The 20,953-nt window shown below is 44.5% G+C and overlaps 1 protein-coding gene and 1 pseudogene across 2 annotated transcripts in view; both read right to left on the bottom strand.

Moving 5' to 3' along the window:
- Positions 1-828: 828 nt before the first annotated feature.
- The window catches only part of RAB7A (RAB7A, member RAS oncogene family), a 76,180-nt gene continuing 56,055 nt past the window's right edge, over positions 829-20,953 (bottom strand). For both annotated transcript variants that reach the window (XM_028101639.2, XM_088027003.1), the window contains exons 2-6: positions 19,791-19,851; positions 17,907-18,033; positions 8,142-8,360; positions 6,262-6,390; positions 829-2,395 (exon numbers count right to left, since the gene is read on the bottom strand). In XM_028101639.2, the coding sequence (XP_027957440.1) occupies positions 2,300-2,395; positions 6,262-6,390; positions 8,142-8,360; positions 17,907-18,033; positions 19,791-19,843 (624 nt within the window). In that variant the 5' untranslated portion in view covers positions 19,844-19,851 and the 3' untranslated portion in view covers positions 829-2,299. The remainder of the gene's footprint in view (positions 2,396-6,261; positions 6,391-8,141; positions 8,361-17,906; positions 18,034-19,790; positions 19,852-20,953) is intronic.
- LOC114207669 (ATP synthase subunit s, mitochondrial pseudogene) lies at positions 13,021-14,050 on the bottom strand (annotated as a pseudogene).

Genomic DNA, 20,953 nt, shown 5'->3' with positions numbered 1-20,953 from the left:
GGGAAGGGGCAGAGGGAGAGAATATCCAAGCTGACTCCTGCTGAGCGTACAGCCTGATGCGGGGCTCGATCTCACGGACCCATGAGACTGTGACCTGAGCCAAAACCAAAAGCTGGACATTTAACCCACTGAGCCCCCAGGTGCCCCAGTTGTGAGCTTCTGAAAATGCTATTTGTAACAAACAAACTGAGCCAAGAGCAGGCGCAGGGAAAGGAACCAATTGAGGAACCTGAGAAGTGGAAATGTAGAAAAGTGCAGCGAAGTAGAATCCAAGAGCTTAGTCAATGGGGGCATTTCTAGAAGCAAAACCTACACCAACCCTCTGATTGAAACACTACTATTCTATAAATTTGGTTCTAGGTGGCATATATTCAGTTCCAGCTGGTGACCTATAATATTGGAAAAAGGGCCCCCTGCTGCCACATCTTCTCCTGTGAAAAATCAGAAATCCAGAAATATGATATCTAAGTATTAGCAACTACGCCAACTACAAAACAGAACAAAAGAGCACAAAGGCTAATTAGCTCACACCCGATAGGCTATGCCTGGTCTACAGGCACAAACAGTCTGTAGTTGCTCCTCTACAGGGACAATGTTTGCTCCATTCAGAGGCCCCACACCCCATCACTGATTAAAAAAACCAAAACCAAAAACTAGGGACAGGCACTGTAGGGCTGGACGTGACAAGGCCTTTCTGCCTCAAAGGCACCACATGTGCCCAGTTATGAAGGGCTCTTTGGCTTGATAAAGCATCGGATATGATTAGCTAACATGGTCTCTACTGAGCCAAGGGTCTAGAAGAAGGAAAAAAGACAGGGCAAAGGCAGATGATCTTTGTTCTTGTTACATTTTATTGGCATCACGTTCATCTCTTTACAGAAGAACTTGGCCCACACCCTAGAATGTAGACCTTTGGAAAAAGAGGAAGTGCTCCGTTAAGCAAGCTACAATGCAGGGGCAGATCCTAGGGAGGGGGCAGAACTGCCAGGGTTCCATACCAAAGAAACAGGTTAATGAATAGTGGGCAATACTGGGAGTTGGTGGGGAAAAGGAGGAAAAGGAGAAAAAGGTTTGCTAACCTAAGGATACCACAACCCTGAAAGGAGTGCCTTCTAGAACAAAGGTAAAATCACTAGGACAGATCTGTTAGGATTTTCCTTTTCCTCTTATCAGTAGGATGCTGACCTAATAGGGGAGTTTTGAAGTGTGGAGCGGGGCAGGGGGGGAATGAGAATTTTAATTTCTGAAACAACGGCCATTTATCCATTGCACACGCCACTGTATTATGCAAATCAACCTTTTGGAAAATTTAGACACAGAAGGGAACTAGACAGTTTTCCCCCTGGAGAGATGAAAAGCTTTTTGGCTCTTAAGTCTTTGATAAAAGGCGTACATAATTCTTGTGTCTACTGTACAGAATACTGCCTCTAGCTGGATTTCTGAATTCTGAGTTGCTAACACTCTGCAATCCAGACAGGGTTCAACCCTCCATCTTACACGCCTGCATTACAGGACTTAAACACATAATCCAAGAATTTCTTACACTAATTTATACACTTTTAATTGGTTGCATATATTAACATGTACTATAAGATTCTTTTCTAAGAAGCATTACATAATAAATGGATACTGTAAAAAGATCTGATTAGTTAAAAGTAACAAGCATTAACAGATACATACAAAACTCAGCCTGATCAGACTGGGTGTGAGCCTGTAATGAAGCATGGGGCACCAGCCTTCCCAAGTGGTAGCCTTCACAGGAGGGAGGGGTGGGGGTAGGGGGTAAAAAGACCACAAGACCGTTAAAAAAATCAGGTAACTAATTAGACACAGATAAACTGTAAACAGTTCTCTCTCCCCAGTGGACAAAAAGAATAAGCTTCTGATGCTGACTCCACACCAGAACGATTTCTACAGCTTGCCTGTCGTGCTGTCGTACAAGGGCTGATGTGGTGGGTGGGTAGACCCCGATGCAGTCATCACAGGCCTGGGCTGGAGTCTGTCTGCTTGTATCAGGGGTGTGTGTGTGTGTGTGTGTGTGTGTGTGTGTGTGTGTAGTCTGCTTGTATCAGGGGTGTGTGTGTGTGTGTGTGTGTGTGTGTGTGTCTGGAGTCTGCTTGTATCAGGGGTGTGTGTGTGTGTGTGTTTTAGGGTGAGTGTGTTGATGGGGGTTTCTTTTGGCAGCTGGATTCGAGAGATGACTTTATGTTTTGTTTGGAAGAGGAGAGGGGCTTGTGTTGGAAGGCCTAAGTGTGTTCTTTGTTTGTGAAGGACTCTGTGCTCTGCTCTCACTGCCCCTTCAGCAACTGCAGCTTTCCGCCGAGGCCTTGGCCCGGTCGTTCTTGTCCAGTTTGATGGGTTCGGGGAATTCATTGTACAGCTCCACCTCTGTTTCCTGGGCAGGGAGAGAGAAAGGTCTGTTACTCAGGGTATGGGGAACTTCCGAGCTCAGCAGTAGCCTCAGCGGTGCTCCTCCATGGCTCTCGGTGGGCAGGGGGCTGGGGTACAGACGCGGCAGGGAAGGGAGGGCTCTGGCAGAAGGTGCTCAACTCTCAAGGGCTGAGCCAGGGGCCAACAGGTTTTGTGACAACCCTGGGACAATGTGAAGAGAGAAACCAAGCAGGAAGAGCTGCAATCGATACTGAGTAGTCAGGACACAGCTGACTCATGCTCTCCATCATCATGATGGAGATCTGGTGGCTCGGGGACCACAGCCAGCTCACAAATGCTTTCTGCGTGCTCCGTATCATCTCATCGCCAATACTTTGGAAGTCAGACTTCAACATGGGCTGGATTTTGGCAGCTCTTAGCACCACTTCCACAAGGCAAGTGTGGGCTGGAGCATGAGTGCTCCCTGCCCTCTCAGTCCCAGAACATTACTCTAGTTCCCTATTTGCCATTCATTTTTCTGGACTGATGGTCCATTTTCTTTTTTTCCCCAAAGATTTAGGAGGGTTTTGCCTCTAAATGCTGCATACTTAGAAACCAGCTATGGATGAATTTTATCACCAACTGTGGTGAGAGGTCATAGGAGATGGACCATGGTCCGTTCAGTGTGACTTTTTGCTGAAGTAACATGTGTCTAGTGAGGAGCAGCTTTCCACTTCCTGGTACAGGAAAACAGTTTGTCACTTCAACACTGGGCACCTATGTGACAGGCAGTGTTCTATAAAAATAAAAACCTCTAGGAATACACATTAAAAAAAAAGCTTTACTGAGATATACCACAGAATGTACAATTCAGTGGTTTTTAGTGTATTCACAAAGTTGGGCAACCATCACCACTAATTCCACAAATTTTCTTCACCCCATAGAACCCCTGCACCCATTAGCAGTCATTCCCCAGCCCCACCAGACACCACCCCCAAGCCTTGGCAACCACTGACATCTACTTTCTGTCTTTACAGATTTGCCTATTTTGGATATTTCACTTGATGGGACATTTGTTTTTATTTCTGCTTTTTGGCTATTATGAGTAATGCTATTATGAATATTCATGTACAAGATTTTTGTGGACAGGTTTTTGTTTCTCCTGGCTAACACCTAAGAGTGGAATTGCTGGGTCATATAGTGATGCTTCATGTTTAACTTTTTGAGTAACTGCCAGACTGCTTTCCAAAGTGGGTGCACCATTTTACATTCCCACCAGCACCTAGGAATAGATTTAATATGGAAGGCAAAGGATGTGAAAAGTGATACAGTGTCACTGAAGGATAGCACACAAAACCTAAAATAATAGCTGTTATGGACTGAATGTCTGTGTCTCTCCAAAATTTCTACATCGAAATCCTAATCCCCAGTGTGCTAGTATTAGGATGAAGAAAGTAATGAAGGTGAAATGAGGTCATAAAAGGTGGGGCCCTGATCGGATAGGATCAGTGTGTCCTTGTAAGAAAAGACACCAGACAGTGGGGGTTCCCACTTGCGTGCGCTTGCTGTGAGTACAGAGGAAAAGCCATGCACCCGAGGACAGGAGAAAGACGGCAGTCGGCACTCTGCCGACGGGGGAGGTGTGCTGGTGCCTTGATTATAAACCTCTGGCCTCCACGACCAAGAGACGATAAAAGCCTGCTATTTTGCCACCCAGTCTGCAATATTTTGTAATGGTACCCAAAGCACACTAGTGAGAGCTCTAACACGCAATCCCAATTAGAATCTCAATAAGGTTTTGTATTTGGGAAGGGTGAGGAAGGCAAAAGGTGGAACTGGAATAAAATTCTCAGTCTAAATGGAAAATGCACCAAACAGCAAAAAACAAAACAAAACAAAACAAACAAAAAAAACCCAACCCCCCCCCAAAAACCCACAAAAAAGTCTTTTTGTCAGTCACTAGTCACTTGTCAGCAGAGGTCAGACTACAATATAAAGGCAGTCAAATCAAGATGGTCCAGGCAAGTAACATGCACGCTGCCAAATAGACTGGGAAGACCCAATTTTGGAAGACCAAAAATAGATCCCAATATACATGAACATTAAATACACAAAGGTAATGCTTCAGTCCACTGGGGAAAGTGGTTTATTTAACAATTTGCTGCTAATAATTGAAACAACTGGCTATCCCTCTAAAAGAAAAAAGGTGAGTCCCTATTTCCTGCCATAAGCCAAAATAAATTTCAATTGAATTAGACAACAAATAATCCAGACACAGGAAACCTAGACATTTAAAATGACACACCTAACAAAAATTACTTTTTTTGATGCCCCAGAAAGACAGCAGCGTTGGAAAAGTCGCTTGCCATACTGGTCAAGTTAATTCCGGTTCACAGAAGGCTCATGGGAAGTGGTGGGCGCCCAGGCCAGTGCTGCGTGCTGGCGGTGTGCAGCAGGGAGGGCCCGACGACTGGCGGCACGGCAGCAGGGCCCCATGCGGTGCTAGCCATTTGCTGCTGAGCAGGAAGAAAAGGACTGAAGTATGACTGCCTTTGAGGAAAGTGATCTGGCACCATCTTTTGAAAGCACAGGTACCTTCCAATCTAACAATCTTACTCCTGAGTGGCTAGCGTGTAGGAACAAAAAAACATTCTAATAAGGCTACAGGGACAGCAATATTCAGAGAGAAAAATTGTTGGTGATGCCAGTTAGCAGGGAGCTGGTGGAAACAACTCCCCAGACCTGTTTAGATTTGCATGCAAGTGTAGGAACACGAGGAAAAGCATCTTCGGTTACTGACCTAGGTGTGAAGGTGAGTTAAAGGAAGGGGGACCGGGGAAGGCAAAGGCCTGGGGCCTGCAGCCTGTTTATCAGTGTTGCTCAGTGGGGGCTCTCCTAGCATTTTGGATGGATTGATTTCTTTCATCACGGAACACTCAGTGCAGCCTCCAGCCCTTGGAACAACCCATTCCAGTCCCTTCCCTGCCCACAGGTCCAGATGCCCTGTCCTGCTGAGAACTGGTACCTTCTATAAACCCAGTTTCCTGGAGCTGGCAGAACCTGCTTGCCCTTTACAGCCACCACGTGCTTCCTCAAAATGTTCTCCACATATTCTGGTGTGCACCTCACCTGACACTTACCTGCTCCCCAAGTCTGACCATCACAGGTGACTGATGGTGCTTCACGATCCGTCCTAACTCACTAGCCCCCAAAGAGCTGCTGAATCAAAAGAGCCTTCAACTCCCTCATGCCAAGAAGAAGTAACAGTCTCTTTTTCTGGGAACAGTTGAGTTAACAACATAAATCAGAAAGAACACCTCACTCAAGGAATACAATTCCCAGAACTTCTGGTTAAGCTTTCCTTCTGGTGATCTGGTGATCAAATATAACCAGTTATGAGAACGCCAAGAGTGAGCCCATCTCATTCCATCCTCACAACCACCCTCCAAATCAAGTATTATTTGACAGAGGAGGGTATGGAAGCTCAGAAATGATTTAAAAACAAACAAACAACAAAAAAAACTAGGTCTAATGATGGGTAGCAGACCTGGGATTTGAATTCAAGTTTATCCCCTCCTTCAGTAGAAGGAGCCATCTGACCAAGGGCCTCTTAGTGGTCTCATCTCCTAACAGCATGCAAAGAGAGTAAGAACATACCCAAATAAGGGTGGCCTCAGCCTGTCTTCATTGCCCTTGCATTGTATAGGTTATTCACAAACAAGTGGAATTTCTGGAAGCTTTAGCAGAATGCCTCATTGCCTTCCCAGATAAACACATGGGTTCTGGCTACACAGAAAAAAGAGCTAAGAAAGATTAAGGACAAGAAAGCCAGGCACGGGCTAGGTCGATGGTCAGCCACCAGAGGGAGCCAGACAGCTGCAAGAGACCCACCTGTTTAAGTGCATTCCGTGCAATTGTCTGGAACGCCTGCTCCACATTGATGGCCTCCTTGGCACTGGTCTCGAAGTAGGGAATGTTGTTTTTGCTGTAGCACCAGGCCTGTGCCCGCTTTGTGGCCACCTGGAAGAGGAAGAAGGGTGTACGTGTGCTCCTAACAGAGGCAGCTAGCACAAGTGAGGGAGCAGACCAGAGGGTGAGGGTGTGCACGGGTTTGAGGAAGGGGGCTGCACACCTGTCCGAGGTCACGCTGCCGGCTCTGTGTAATACAGCTAGGCCTCAAACCCAAGCGCATTCTACAATCCATAGTTTCTGACCCTTAGCTACACTTACAGGCAGATGATGAACGAGTAAGCAGCTAGCCCGGGAAGTACTGAATTGTTTCTCTTGGGACCTCAGAGGTCCCAGCCCAGGAAATGCCTGGCAGCTCCGTCTAAAGGTTTGCAGTCCCAGCCCTATTACTGCTAGTGTTACATCACCTGTACCACCGAATTCTGCAGCTCTCACCGACACCCCTGCCTCTCCTACCCTAATTCCTTCCCCACCCCTAGCCCACTTCCAGGCATGAGAGGACTGTCACCTAAGAAAGGGAGAAAAAGAGATCAATGGCCAGAAATAAACCAAGCTATAATTAAGAGTCTATGCTCCCAAGAGAAATGCTATTTCAAAGTAAACCAGAGCAATTTTATTCAAAAGCCCAAAGTGCAATCTTCTGCACGCATGGAGATCCAGGCAGGCCCCTGAGGTACAGGAGCACTCGAGAATGACAAAATCTAATTCTCTCCTTTCGAGTACAGAAGGAGAACTGAGGCTCAGAGGGCAAAGACAATGGCCCAAAGTGAGAGCCGGCTGGAGACAGCATGGGGATTTAAACCAGGTCTCGTGGGCCCTGGTCCTCAAAGGGTGCTAACCGGAAGGTAGTTCACATTCCCACAGGTACCTTTCTGGAGCCATTCTGGGCTTTGCATAGAACCCACCAAACCACAAGTCACCTTAGAAGCCAGTGTCTCTCATAGGAGAGGAAAACAGTAACGGGCCAAGTAGAAAGCCACCATTTCCCAAGCTTCTCCTGGGTGCCAGGGCTTTTGGGTACACTGTCATCTGATCCCAGAGTATTCTTGTTATGTAAGTCAAGATTCATACTCCAAGAAATACTCCCAAATTAAAAGTGCATGAGCCAGGCTTTAAATACTAGTCTGCCTTTAAATCCAAAAGACCAAAATGCAGACTGCAACCGGCCTCAAGTCAAATTATTTCATAGGGACCAAAATGATGGCCAGTATAGGTAACTCCACAAAATGGACTTGCTATTCTCTTGGCATAATTTCAAAGGTAATACCACTGCAGACTTTCACTGTCCCTGTTTTGCCACAGGGGAAGCAAAAATGGTATGCCTTTACTGGATTAGGAAGCAAGGCCCGATTCCAAGGACTGGGCAGGTAACTAGTTAGTTATGCCTCCCCTTTACCCCACCGTGGGGGCACACATACACAGAGATCTACTGGGGACTGGTCCTTAAGGCACATGGCTTTTTACCAATCAAAACCAAAAACAGGGGCACCTGGGTGGCTCAGTCGTTGAGTGCCTGCCTTGGGCTCAGGTCATGATCCCAGGGTCCTGAGATCCAGCCCTGTCTGCATCGGGATCCCTGCTTGGCAGAGAGCCTGCTTCTCCCTCTCCCATTCCCCCTGCTTGTGTTCCCTCTCTCACTGTCTCTCTGTCAAATAAATAAAATCTTAAAAAACACCCACTAAAACCAGTACCTGTCATCTGAAATTTAGCTGCCACTTTTAAAAGGCCCAGGAGCCACGACCTAAATGAGGGCAGATTCATAAGCCTCCACATTTAGGATTCCCACTATCTTTAGCACTTACTTGTCTGTTTTCGAGGTCAATCTTGTTTCCCAACACAACGAAGGGGAAGTTTTCAGGATCGCGGGGACTGGCCTGGATGAGAAACTCATCTCTCCAGCTATCAAGGGTTTTGAATGTGTTGGGGGCAGTAACGTCAAATACCAGAACGCAGCAGTCTGCACCTCTGTAGAAGGCCACACCAAGTGACTGGAACCGTTCCTGGCCTGCTGTGTCCCAGATCTGCGAGAGACAAAACATTATTCCTTAGGGGGCACAGCACTAGGAGTGGGGGACGCCAGAGGAAACGAGCTGCACTATGGAGCCACTGAGAGAGAAGCGACTTCAGATTTCAGAATTCAGGAAGCAGTGCAGCACCAGAGTATCCCACACAGCCCTGACAGAGAGTATATGTGATTGCATGTTATGCGGAGGGCAGACACCGAGTCTGAAATCTGCTAGAAAATATTTTCATCTTGATCTGGGCGGTGGTTCCATGAATAGATATTTATGTAAAATTCATGATATAAACTTAAGATTTATGTACCCTGGGAACTTTCTGGGGGTGATGGAAATACAGGGACGCTAATTACACACTGAATTGTACACTTAAATCTACATATTGTGTTGTATATAAAGTTTACCTAAAAAAATCAGAATGTTTTCTTTATATTACGACTCAATTAAAAAAGAAAAAGCAAACAAAAACCCCTGAGAGAGAGAGAGATGAAGGGAAAGACAACAAGGACATACTTTAGAATAGAGGGGAAAGCCAGCTTTTAATCAAAAGAACACCAGGTACTACTGACTAGCTCAAAGAACTTCCTGTCGTTCATTGCCATGCTAGGTTGAGAGCAGGGGTGGATTTCCTTACTGCCCTAGATCCCTAACAAGGCCACTCTGGTCAGCCTGAGGGATTGTGAGTGTTCTGAGGAATGGTTCCACACCCCCCAGCAAGTCATCTGGTTTAAGACAGTGGGGGTCAGAAGCAGCATACCATTACTTCTAGCTGACATGGGCCTTTAACTGTTGGATTCACTGTTTGCAGGGAACCCACTTAACTTCAGAACAACATAAGAACTTGGACCAACCTTTATAACCCAAATAAATGGCAACTTTATGTCCAAATCACCAGCCAACTACCCCAAAGGCCCACAGTTTGAACCAAAATGCGAGTGTGGGTTGGGTCACTATAGTTTTATCTCCAGAACCAAATTTTGCAGAAGGATGGCTGAGCTCCTTTGTGAAGGCCTTCTCAGGCGGTCAGTCCTGCCTCCCTCCAAGTGATCCAGAACACTTGGGGAACCCGTCAAGTGTCCCTAGGCTATACACAGATTGAGCTCCCAGTTCAGGTAGGAAGAGCACCCTATAAGATGAGGTTATGATGTCTGATTAGAATAAACAGGCACAAGAGAAATAACACAGGACAGGGCAGTAATATGGGATTCACATTTCTTTAACACTACCAACGTAATCAAAGCTCATGATGTTCTATTAAATCCCCTAACACCTCCCAAAATATTCTCTGAAAGGAGTCCTAAAACCTACTGTGCAAATCCAGACAGTTGATTTATTCTTGGGGACTGGCTCAAATGACACTGCAGCAAACAGGAGCAGAGCCAGAACTTAAATAATGACTGGAGGGCTGGACACAGCGGCATTAGAACCCCCTAAAGAAGGTCCAATAAAGCAATATGACTACACAACTCTAAACTCTGGCCCACAGATTGGCCAAGAATAGCACAGGCCAACAGCATGCTGGAAGGGGGCTACTGTGGTTACCAATGTCAGGGCTGAGCAAAAGTGCGCATTTCAAAATGCTTTCTGTCAATGAACAGTCCCCAAGAGCCTAAGTGTTACTCCTACGAGGAAGACAGTTCTGAGAAACCCGCCTCAGCCTTTTCTTCCAATGCGCATGACCCTCCATAACCAGTACATGAAAACATGGCTGACAGGACTCCTGGCCACGACTGTGAGAGCAGAGAGCCCAACCTTGGCAGCCCACTCCATCCCCAGGAAACCCCAACCACTACATAACACTATCTATACGCACTTCACTCTGGGAAGAATCTTTCTAAAATAGGACATGCCCTAGCAGCCATGGGAGGTGAGCCTGACTGTAGAGTAGAGGCAGGAGGCTGTCATGAATGTCTGTGTGTGGCACAGGAGTGCTCAGGCCACTGGTAAAAGAAGCAGCCACTCAAATAGAACCAGAAGGAAGTGACGATGACTTCGATATAAGGGTGAAGACACACTCAAAGGCAATTATTCTCCCTGCCTCTCATCAGGATGGGGAATTAAATGCAACCCCCACTACAACAAACAAAGCACACACATGCAGACAAAATTCGATCTCCAGTGTCCGTGGATAACCAGTAGAAGGACTGCTGGTGACGTCTGCTCTTGTGCTTTTCTGGTTTCCCAATGCCCTACAGTGAATATGTGTCTCTGAGTGAAAAAATGAACCCTTTCTCATAACAGGGAGACTGATCGATGGAGGGGGACGCAAGAGCCTGGTCATACAATAAGGAAAGTAGAAACAGACAATTATTTCTATAAAGAGAAAGTAGGAAAAAACCAGAACTTAAATCTAGGCTTGGACAAATTAAAAAAAATTTTTTTCCCATTAGAGAAGTAACACTGTTACTATGTAAACATTTGGGTAAGTAAAGCCAAAGCTAAAAAACCCCCTGGAACACTGGGCACCCTCCCACATGGAGAGCATCTTCATTAGCTCATTTTTTTATTCTAGGTATCCAGGCTGTGGGGTTTTACGTAGCTGAAATCTCACACCACGCATCACGCCGCACCCTCCCCATCACTCCTCTCTGCCCAAGTGACACATCACAGCACTCTCTGACAGGAGCTCCCACCTTTACTGCTGCCCAACAAACTCAGCGAACAATTTCACTCTTGTTTTTTAAAAACATACTGCTGTCAAATTTCCACAATTTTAAGGACCTCAGGAATGAATGTTACCTTACAGAGCCTCTTCTGTATTTCCGACTGCTTGTTTAGGACAGAATCCCAAGAGGAGAATTATGTAAGAACTCTATGACTCTTTTTTTTTTTTTTTAAAGATTTTATTTATTTGACAGAGAGAGACACAGCGAGAGAGGGAACACAAGCAGGGGAAGTGGGAGAGGGAGAAGCAGACTTCCTGCTGAGCAGGGAGCTCGATGCGGGGCTCGATCCCAGGACTCTGGGATCATGACCTGAGCCAAAGGCAGATGCTTAACAGCTGAGCCACCCAGGCGCCCCTAAACTCTATGACTCCTGATGGAACCAAACGGGTACTTGGAAGTCAGATACACAGAAGGCAAAGTAAGGCATTAAGAAGTGAAGTTGAAAAACTGTGCAGCTGTTCTTTGCAACTTTAAAAAATTAATTTATCTTCACACCTAGAAACGTAAAGTCCTACGACTGTGATCTTTTAAAATTTTTAATATTTTATAGCACACCCATATATCTATTTACCCATTCTCTAATGTGACAAATATTAACACTGCCACAGTAATGTCAGTTTTTTTTTTTTTAAAGAAACAGAGTTAACTCTTCCTCACAGCATTCCCTTTCCTTCCTCCTCAGATGTAAATGGGTCCTTAAGAGTTAACGGTCTACATAAATAGTATGATCCTGTACATCTTTTTGCAACTTGCTTTTTTTCTTTTCCAAAGGTTAACGGCTATATAGCATTCCACTACCTTAATATACATACTCTATTCCCTGGTCATCTCAGCAGCAAGGAGCATTCTTCCTACACTTCTCTTCCTATGCCCAGAGCTAAGTTTCTCTAGGCTCTCTTCCTAGACAGAGAATTGTGCATGCTCAACAATGGAGAGCAAAATGGTACTCTCTACTGAAAAGGGCTGCACTGATACACTCCCACCATCAACTTGCGAATATTCTACTCCCTATATTCCAGCCAAAGCTTGATTTTTGTCAGCCTTTTTTCCCCCCAAATCTGTACATTTATAGCAACATGCTTTATTAACTTTAAAGTAAAATGTAGGGCGCCTGGTGGCTCAGTTGGTTAAATGTCTGCCTTCAGCTCAGGTCATGACTCCGGGATTCTGGGATTGAGCCCAGAGCCAGGCTCCCTGCTCAGTGGGGAGTCTGCTTCTCCCTCTCCTCCTCTCTGCGACCCCACCCCTGCTTGTATTCTCTCTCTCAACTAAAATCTTTAAAAAAAGATTATCTGTGTTATACATATATGTGTTATACATTTAAATCACTTTAAAGAACCCTATCTACATCAAGAGATATCTACATAAAATGAGGAATATATTAGAATTAAAAGGTTATCTGGGTTTGCATTTTTCTTAAAATGTACATAATTCTCACTTCCAACTCAATTTTAGGATGTCATGTCTGAATATTTACTTTCTACATGAGGGACTCTTTGCTTTTAAAATGTTGTGATATGATCACCTTTTAGTTCTACTGATGATAAATATATCTAAATAATTTCAAATGAGGGGCGCCTGGGTGGCTCAGTCGTTAAACGGCTGCCTTCGGCTCAGGTCATGACCCCAAGGTCCTGGGATCGAGCCCCGCATCGGGCTCCCTGCTCAGCAGGAAGCCTGCTTCTCCCTCTCCCACTCCCCCTGCTTGTGTTCCCTCTCTCGCTGTGTCTCTCGCTGTCAAACAAATAAATAAAATCTTAAAAAAAAAAAAAATTTCAAATGATACTTTATATTGAAATAGGACACTTCCCCCCCCCATATCCATGATTTACTTACTTTATAACCAGAAGTTTGTTCCTCCTAATCCCCTTCACCTATTTCTCCCGTTTCCCACCCCCACCCCTCTGGCCACCACCAGTTTGTTCTCTGTACCGATGAGTCTGTTTTTGTGTTGTTGTTTGTTCATTTGTTTTTTTAGATTCCACATATAAGAGAAACCATATGGTACTTGTCTCTGTCTGAATGATTTCACTGGGCATAATACTCTCTAGGCCCATCCATGTTGTTGCAAACAGCAAGATCGCACTCTTTTTTATGGTGAGTACCAGATCTTTATCCGTTCACCTGTAGATGCTTCCATTTGAATTAAGACACTTACTGAATATTACTATTTTACTTCAAGTCTAATTTTAGTTCTAGAGAAGGTGGTTCTATCTCAAAGGCTTGGACAAGGTTTACTTTTTCTCTTAGTCCAGGAAGATCACTTAACAGCAAACACTTCAGTTTTCTTAAGTGATGCAGAGCAACGATGCCTCTGTCTGTGATACACCCACATGAAATTATTTCCAACATGCTTTTATGTAAATTTTTAAGTTTACAAAGTCTCTCCAAACAGTCAGGCTCAATATAATGACACTTGCATGACCTTGTTTTTCCAGCATGCTGTTAGCCCTCCATGTGACCAAATCCAATGCTCATGATTTAAGAGCAGTGGTATCAACTGCCTGAATTCTGTTTGTCTAGAGGGCCTGATGAGAGGTTATTATAGTCCTGCCAACTCTCCTGGCCCCGACAGCACACCACAGCCCCACAGCACAGTCACTTGGATGCCGCCAGTCAGGGCTGACATCCACTTTATTCAACCAGCCCCAGAAGTATCTGGAGTCACATGACTATGGGAGTTTCTTTAAGCCACCCAACTGCTGGGAAATTTTTCCAAAGAGCATCTTTTGATAGCATCGAGAGGGAGGGAGGGAGTAATCCCTGTGTCTACAGCAGTGTCACCCTGCCCCGTCACCTTTTTGAATTTGTAATTCCCTGAAATCAAGCCACTGGACATTAAAGGTTTCTTCTGATAGTTGCCTGTTGATGTCTTTTGTCCAGTTATCCACGGGGTTGTTGACTGCACACTATTATGCATTACCAACATTTTTTCTGGTCCGTGGTTTTTATTTGGGAATCTTGTTATTCAAATGTTTAATTTAATGTGGTCTACTATTGATCTTTAATCTTTTATGATTTGTGCTTTCTCTATTTTAAACACCTAAGGTAAAACAATTTATTTTAATCTGTAAAGCTTTCGTTTTCTACTTTTTTCATTCAGGTCTTGAACCCTCTGGTTATTCCCCACCCAAAATAGAAAACCATGGGCCCACTCCATTTACTGCGTAACTCCCCCTTTCCCTACTCTTTTGGAAGCTGCCTCTCTACTCAGTGTCCAGCTAGGTGTGCCCTGCTTGAGTGCCCTCTGTTCCCTTGATCCGCATGTCTCTGACAATATCACACTGTTTAAATTATCATGGCTTCATAGTAAGCTACCTTTAAATTTTTCTCGCATACTTGATTCCATCTAATGTTTAATACTGACGGATTTCTAGCTTCTTCCTGAGCAATATAAGGTATCCACAGCAACCACTAATCTTCCCTAACAGATTAAATTACATAGGTCTAATCCTGGTTTTCTGTGATAGTTTGGAAGTTACATACTCTTACTATTAGGGTCATAATTCTAACAATAAATATATGCATACAATTAAAGTTTATCTCAGTTGATCTTCTTATCTCAGACCTTTCTAAGTGGAATCACTTTCCTTCTGCCTGAAGTACATCTTTTAGAATTTTCACCATGGAACCTAAGGATGCACGCTTTCATTCTTCCAGGATATTTTTAGCAGGGACAGAACACAGTGCTGAAGGTTTCTTTCAGAATATATTCCACCGCCTGTTGATTTCTACTGTTACTGTTGAGAGTCAACTGTCAGTATCATTCCTGTTCCTTTTTAAGGTCATCTTTTTCCTCCAGATGCTTTCGAGTTTGTCTTTTGTTTTTGCAATTTCAATATGGTATGTCGAGATTTCTTTTTTATTTATCCATCTTGGAATTTGGGCTTCCTGAATCTGTAGACTAGTGCCACATCAATCCTGGAAAATTCTCGACAAATACCATCTTTGAAGTCTGACCGATCTACTGAATCCTGTTTGTACCTCTCTTTCCTATCATTCTTCCTTTCAGTCCTCTTCTGGCATGTCCTATCTGCTGCTAAAAACATTCTTGGATTTCCACCTTTTGGTTATTATATTTCATTTTTAGAAATTCTATTAACCTACACCACCTGTTTAGTTCCTTCTCTCCAGATACATAAGAGTGCCTTATTTCTTTAAATATAAAAACCACTCTGAATGATCAGGGAGCTTTCCATTGGTTCCTGCCTTGTTTTCTTATTTGGATTATCTTATTGCACGCTGCTAAAAGCCCGTGAAAAATCTGAGGATTTCTCAAGATCTAGGATGATAATGCCTCTGTCCAGAGATCATGGTTTTCATTTACTTCTAGTCTTTCAAGCTGGCTGCAATAGCATGAGGGCCAGCCTTTTGTTTCAACCTTTCAGAACACGTTCTCTGCCCTGCTGTTTCCAGACTCCAGTGACCTGAGGTTCTCCAGCTGGTGTGCACTCCAGCAGTGCAGCCCTGCAGGGTCCCAGCTTAGTAGGGTACATGGGGCTCTACGATAATAGTCCCACACCCAGAAGGAGCTGGGTTCTGACTTTGGAATCAGCCCGCACTGCTGTGAAAGCCATAGCCTGGCTCTATAGCTGTTTCTCCTGGTACAGGAAGCAGCTTTCAGTCTGGCTGGTGCCCATGTAAAATCTGCAGGTAGTACTTTACGCCAGCAGCCTGAAGGCATTCCATTCCCTTCTGCCTCCTGTTGTCCCTGAGAACTCCTCTGTTAACCTTTGTAAGTAATCTTTCTTTTCTCTCTAGTTGCTCTTATAATTTTGCTTTTGGTCTTCTGCAATTTTGAGTCTTCTGGGTAATTTGCTCAGTTTTCAAAGCTTACTGTTTCCTTTAGCTGTGTTTAATCTGCAGGTTAACTGTTCATCTGGTTTATTACAATGACCATGTTTTCACTTCTTCAAGTTCTAAGTTCTCCATATCCTCATTTTTTTATAGTATCCTTTCTCATTATGGTTTCGATTCCTTTTTAAAAAATCTCCAGTCATTGTGAACATTTTTTGTGGTACATTATTTCCTCATGTGGCTATGAGCTCATCTTCTGTCCTGAGGTTGCAAGTCTTCCTATAGAATGGTCCTATCTCTGCTTGTGTCGGGAACGACAGGGATTTATGGGTTTATGTCAACATTCCTGTCCCATGTCGAGTATAAGCTCAGAATGCAGACATGAGCATAGTGGGATTGAGAGTCTCCAACAAGAAAGCAAAGAGGCAAAGCCTCAAGCCTACTTCATACATGAGCTTTGCCACTTCCTTGGGCTGAGAGTATTTGGTCCTGTTTTCACATCTTCCCAAGGTCCTGGGTGAGTGTGAGACTGAGTGAGTGAGTGAGTGAGTGAGTGAGTGTGTGTGTGTGTGCGCGCGTGCATGCGTTTTCCCAAGGGGATTCTCAATTCTAGTTCCCCGACCTTTTGTAGTCACATCTCCTGCCCCTGGCGAGTGATGAAACTCTAGTCCTGGTTATAAACCTGCAAAGCACCATGGCAGAAGCCCCCGAGCTTATCACTAGCTTTTGGTTCCCTCTTCTTTCCTGTAACCTGGAAATTCCTTTTTCTCTCAAGCTCGGTTTATTAAAACTGTAGTCATATTTTGAACATCTCTATGTGTATGCTTGGGGGAGGTGGGAGGCGAAATCCATACTAACTCCATCCTGGATGTGTGAGTCAAGGAAGTGTCAGGAGTCCTTATCCTATGGGAGCACGTCACAGCTTGAGGTCCATGCGTGTAAAAATTTCTACCTGTAATACCTGGATCATTCAAACATTTCGGTGAGCCTGGTGTTTGCTAGGACTACAGTGGGATAAGAATTTTATTTGTCTCTAGAGGCCTAGTCTGCCAGGGACCTGGACCTCATTTAATACAGGAAGGAACAACTACTGTGGGGGTAGGAGTTTCAGAAGACAACACCTGGGCTAAAAGTTGGAGGCTTGGGGATGAAGACAAAGATAGGACAAAGGGGCTGGGATGGAAACAGAGAGGTGCAAGGACAGGTCTGGAAGAGCAGCACATGGTTCAGAAGGACTGGCAAAAGACAAAAAAGTGAAGAATAGTTTGTAGCCAGAATGCAAAGGCTTTCAAAAGGTCCTATGAAGGAATGTGTATTTTAGCCTAATTGTTGCAAGGGAAAATCTTAAAAGATTAAGGTGATACACAAAAAAGCTAGGCTAGCTTAACAGAAACACAACTTTGGTGGCTATAGATAAGACAGATTAAAAGAAGCCAGAAAAATAGGGAAACTACATGAAAAGCTACTGTAAGAATCAAGGAGAAACCCAAAGACATAATATTTGGCCTAAAATATTATGCAGGGATATTAAGAAAGGAATGAGTTAGATATTTTGGACACACAGCAAAACAGAGAGGCCTGTATGTTGTCAAATTCAACAAAAACAGTAACAAAAAAAACACCCCAAACCAAACCAACAACAAAAAAAAGGAACTCCAATTAAATTTGAGCTTTGGGGGCGCCTGGGTGGCTCAGTTGGTTAAGCCACTGCCTTCGGCTCAGGTCATGATCCTGGAGTCCCGGGATCGAGTCCCACATCGGGCTCCCTGCTCGGCAGGGAGTCTGCTTCTCCCTCTGACCCTCTCCCCTCTCATGTGCTCTCTCTCTTTCTTTCTCTCAAATAAATAAATAAAATCTTTAAAAAAAAAAAATTTGAGCTTTAGAAAAACAATGAAAAATTTCTAGTATGTCTCATGCAATATCTGGGTCATACTTGATGTCCTGTATTTTATCTGGCAATCCTCCTACCTGTGGCCAATTATCCCTGAATATTGTAGTGGGAAATGAAGAACAGGGAGGGAAAATGCCTAGGCATGAACAAAAGGGTTCAGCCCGCTTGACTGGCAAAGCGGAGACACGTGCTTACCTGCATTGTAACTAGTCTGTCATCCACCATCACCTCCTTTGTCAGAAAGTCTGCTCCTATTGTAGCTTTGTACTGATTACTGAATTTCTTGTTCACATACTGGTTCATGAGTGATGTCTTACCAACTCTGAAATTGGAGAAAAACCACAAGTATAGGTCAACTAGGAAGGGATGGAAAACAGATTCTGATCCTTGCAGCTCTGAAGATACCTGCCTATCTTAAAGGAGAACAAGGAACTGTAATCACAACAGAGAGCCGTGCCAGCCAACTGCCCAATGTTACTCATTTGAGGTTGTATTTTCTCCTGGGATAAAAATACGGGGTACAGATATGGGACAGATGTTGAAAAGCTGCTTTTAAGTTTGTACAAGCAAGTCAGATGGTAGAACCTAGTATTATCTTTTTCCTTCCAGAAAGATGTAAGCAAATACTCTCCTTCTAAAAGGAGCTACAGCAATAAGATCACTCCACCATTCCAAAAATAATCTCTGCTGTCTTGGGTGTCTCTCCATTTAGGGGTTGCTATTCAGTCTAAGAAAGTAATGGCACAGGAGGAAGTCAATGGCTGCGAGCAGACATACACACCAGTCAGCCACCTGCTGCTTCAAAGTTTAAAATCTGAAGTGGAGAAAGCATCAATATTCCACCAAATCAGAATCTACCTCAGAGTAAGCTCCTCCAGAGATGTTTTCCAATCAGAAAACTCAGCAAGAGACAATGTGTGGAAATTTTTTGGTGATGAGATTAGCTGGGGCAGGCTGATAATAATACAAAAGCCTTCTTCAAAGGCAACGGGAATGCCTTCCTTTCCCACTGAGAAACAGACTCATTTTCATATGCAGAGGACCTGGTAGTACAGTTATGGCTTAAGGCAGTGTTCTCCAACCCAGGCCACCTGGGTTTTTCAGAGGAGAGGCCAGGAGATACTGTAATCAAATAAAGACTTGGTGATTCTTTCCAGGCAAGTTTGGGCCTAAAACAATACCTTTCAATCCTGACACTACACTAGAGTCATTAGGAGTAAGGGAGGGAAAGGGAGGGACAGAGACAGAGAGACAGAGAGATGTGTGTATTTAAGTACTGCTAGAACTAGGCCCAACCCGCTGGTATGGAAAAATGCTAACTTTTAAAAGGCTCCTCAGGGGGCGCCCGGGTGGCTCAGTCGTTAGGCGTCTGCCTTCGGCTCAGGTCATGATCCCAGTGTCCTGGGATGGAGCCCCGCATCGGGCTCCCTGCTCCGCAGGAAGCCTGCTTCTCCCTCTCCCACACCCCCTGCTTGTCGTTCCTGTTCTCGCTATCTCTTTCAAATAAATAAAAATCTTTAAAAAAAAAATATACATAGCTTCCAGCTGGTCTAAGGTTTCACAGGTCACTTCAGATGCTGAGTCTGAAAAGCCTCCCACAGAATCATAACAGCTACTAAAGAGCTGGTCACTTACTTAGTGGCAGATCTAGGATCAGAATCCAGGTCTCCAGTCCCAGGTTCTTTTGAATATAGACCGGAATCTGGCACAGTGGTGGGAGGATACCACACAGCACACCCCAAACCCACAATTGGTAGGCATGAGGTCAGTGGCAACAAATCTACATAAATAGAGCTCCCTTGTCTAACCAGCTGGGAAAAAAGGGATTCCATGAAACTATTATCGAGTTTAAATAGCTGCCCCTTCCCCCAAATCATGCCAAAGATCAGGGAACGAAGGGTTACAGAACAAGAGATCATTCAAATTTCTGCTGTGCCCGAAAGAGCAGGAGACTTAGGGCCCTACTGCCACTACTATTAGAGAAGGAACTGCCAAATGTCAGCATGGAGGGCACAGGCTTCAAGGAGGTCACGTTTAATCCAAGCCAACATGTTAGTTCAAATGGTGAGAACCACTTACCCAGAATCTCCCAGAATGATAACCTTCAGCAACACTTTCTTCCTAGAGGTCATCCTTCAAACTAAAAGGAAAAAGAAGAAAGCACTGTGAGTGTGACAGAAATACCAAGGCTAACCACATCCCCCAGTGTAAACATCGAAACAGCCCCAGGAGCACTGAGTCTTGGGCCTTCCTGTTGGCTATTTCCCTGCCATCCAGGGGGACCGGACAGAGAGCAGTATCAGTCATTAGAACTCTGGACCCAAGCTGGGCAAAATAGTGAGTCAGGCTCATCCTGCCCCTCAGAGTAGTCTAAAAGAACGGATTCTCCCTCTTGGATGTTGGATCAGTGTCGATTAATGCTCCAACTTCCTCAACAGCTCAGTCCTGCTTCATTCAAGTCTCTGCTCACATTGCACTTCCTCAGAGAGGTGATCATTTTATCTAAAGTAGCACACCCTCTCTCCACCTGCTCTATCCCTTTACACTGCCTTAGTTTTCTTCAGAGCACTTAACCACTACTTGGCATCTGAATCTATTACATTTGTCAGTCTTTTCCCTTTTCTTTTCTTAACCTCCACCAAGACAGTTTTATTCCCCACTACATCTCTAGTGCCAAGTAGAGAATTATTATCAAATATTGGGGTAGTGTGAGAATACTTGACCTATAGCTCTTGGAATCACCCTTTTCTAGAAAACCTTTCAGGCAGTCTTCCCTACCCCTGACCAGACAATATGTAAGATGCCTAATCTTTGCTCATCTCTATTCCAGAACTTGCTCCTATTTACTTTTCAAGACAGGGTTCCCGTTTTTATTATCCCTTAGTCTCCTGAACCTGACTCAGTGACTTTCAGAAAAGCAGGAGTCTTAAACTCTGGACCCCAAAGTTAGCAACTTATCTAAAACTGCTAGACGATCACTCCTCAGACAGCTGGAATCCCCAGTATGACGCCTGTGTTCTCCAGAACCAGGAATTCAAGACTGAATGTGAGAACCCTCGAAAATGACACCTACACCTGAGAGCCCTTAGCTCTGGTCCATTATCCTCAGGAGACTGTGAAACAGCAAGGGCAGGAGACTACAAGTAACAAGGCAAGGGTCAACATCTACCTCCTGCCTTCAGTGGAGCTGGGGGAAATAAGTGTTTACATATAAAAAAGGCAGGTAAGGAAGCGGGTTCAGT

This window comes from Eumetopias jubatus, unplaced genomic scaffold, assembly GCF_037043125.1.
Source record: "Eumetopias jubatus isolate StellerSeaLion01/CBP00866 unplaced genomic scaffold, mEumJub1_p1.0 scaffold_1, whole genome shotgun sequence".
NCBI classification, from domain to species: domain Eukaryota; kingdom Metazoa; phylum Chordata; class Mammalia; order Carnivora; family Otariidae; genus Eumetopias; species Eumetopias jubatus.
This window is presented reverse-complemented; position numbering and strand designations above follow the sequence as displayed.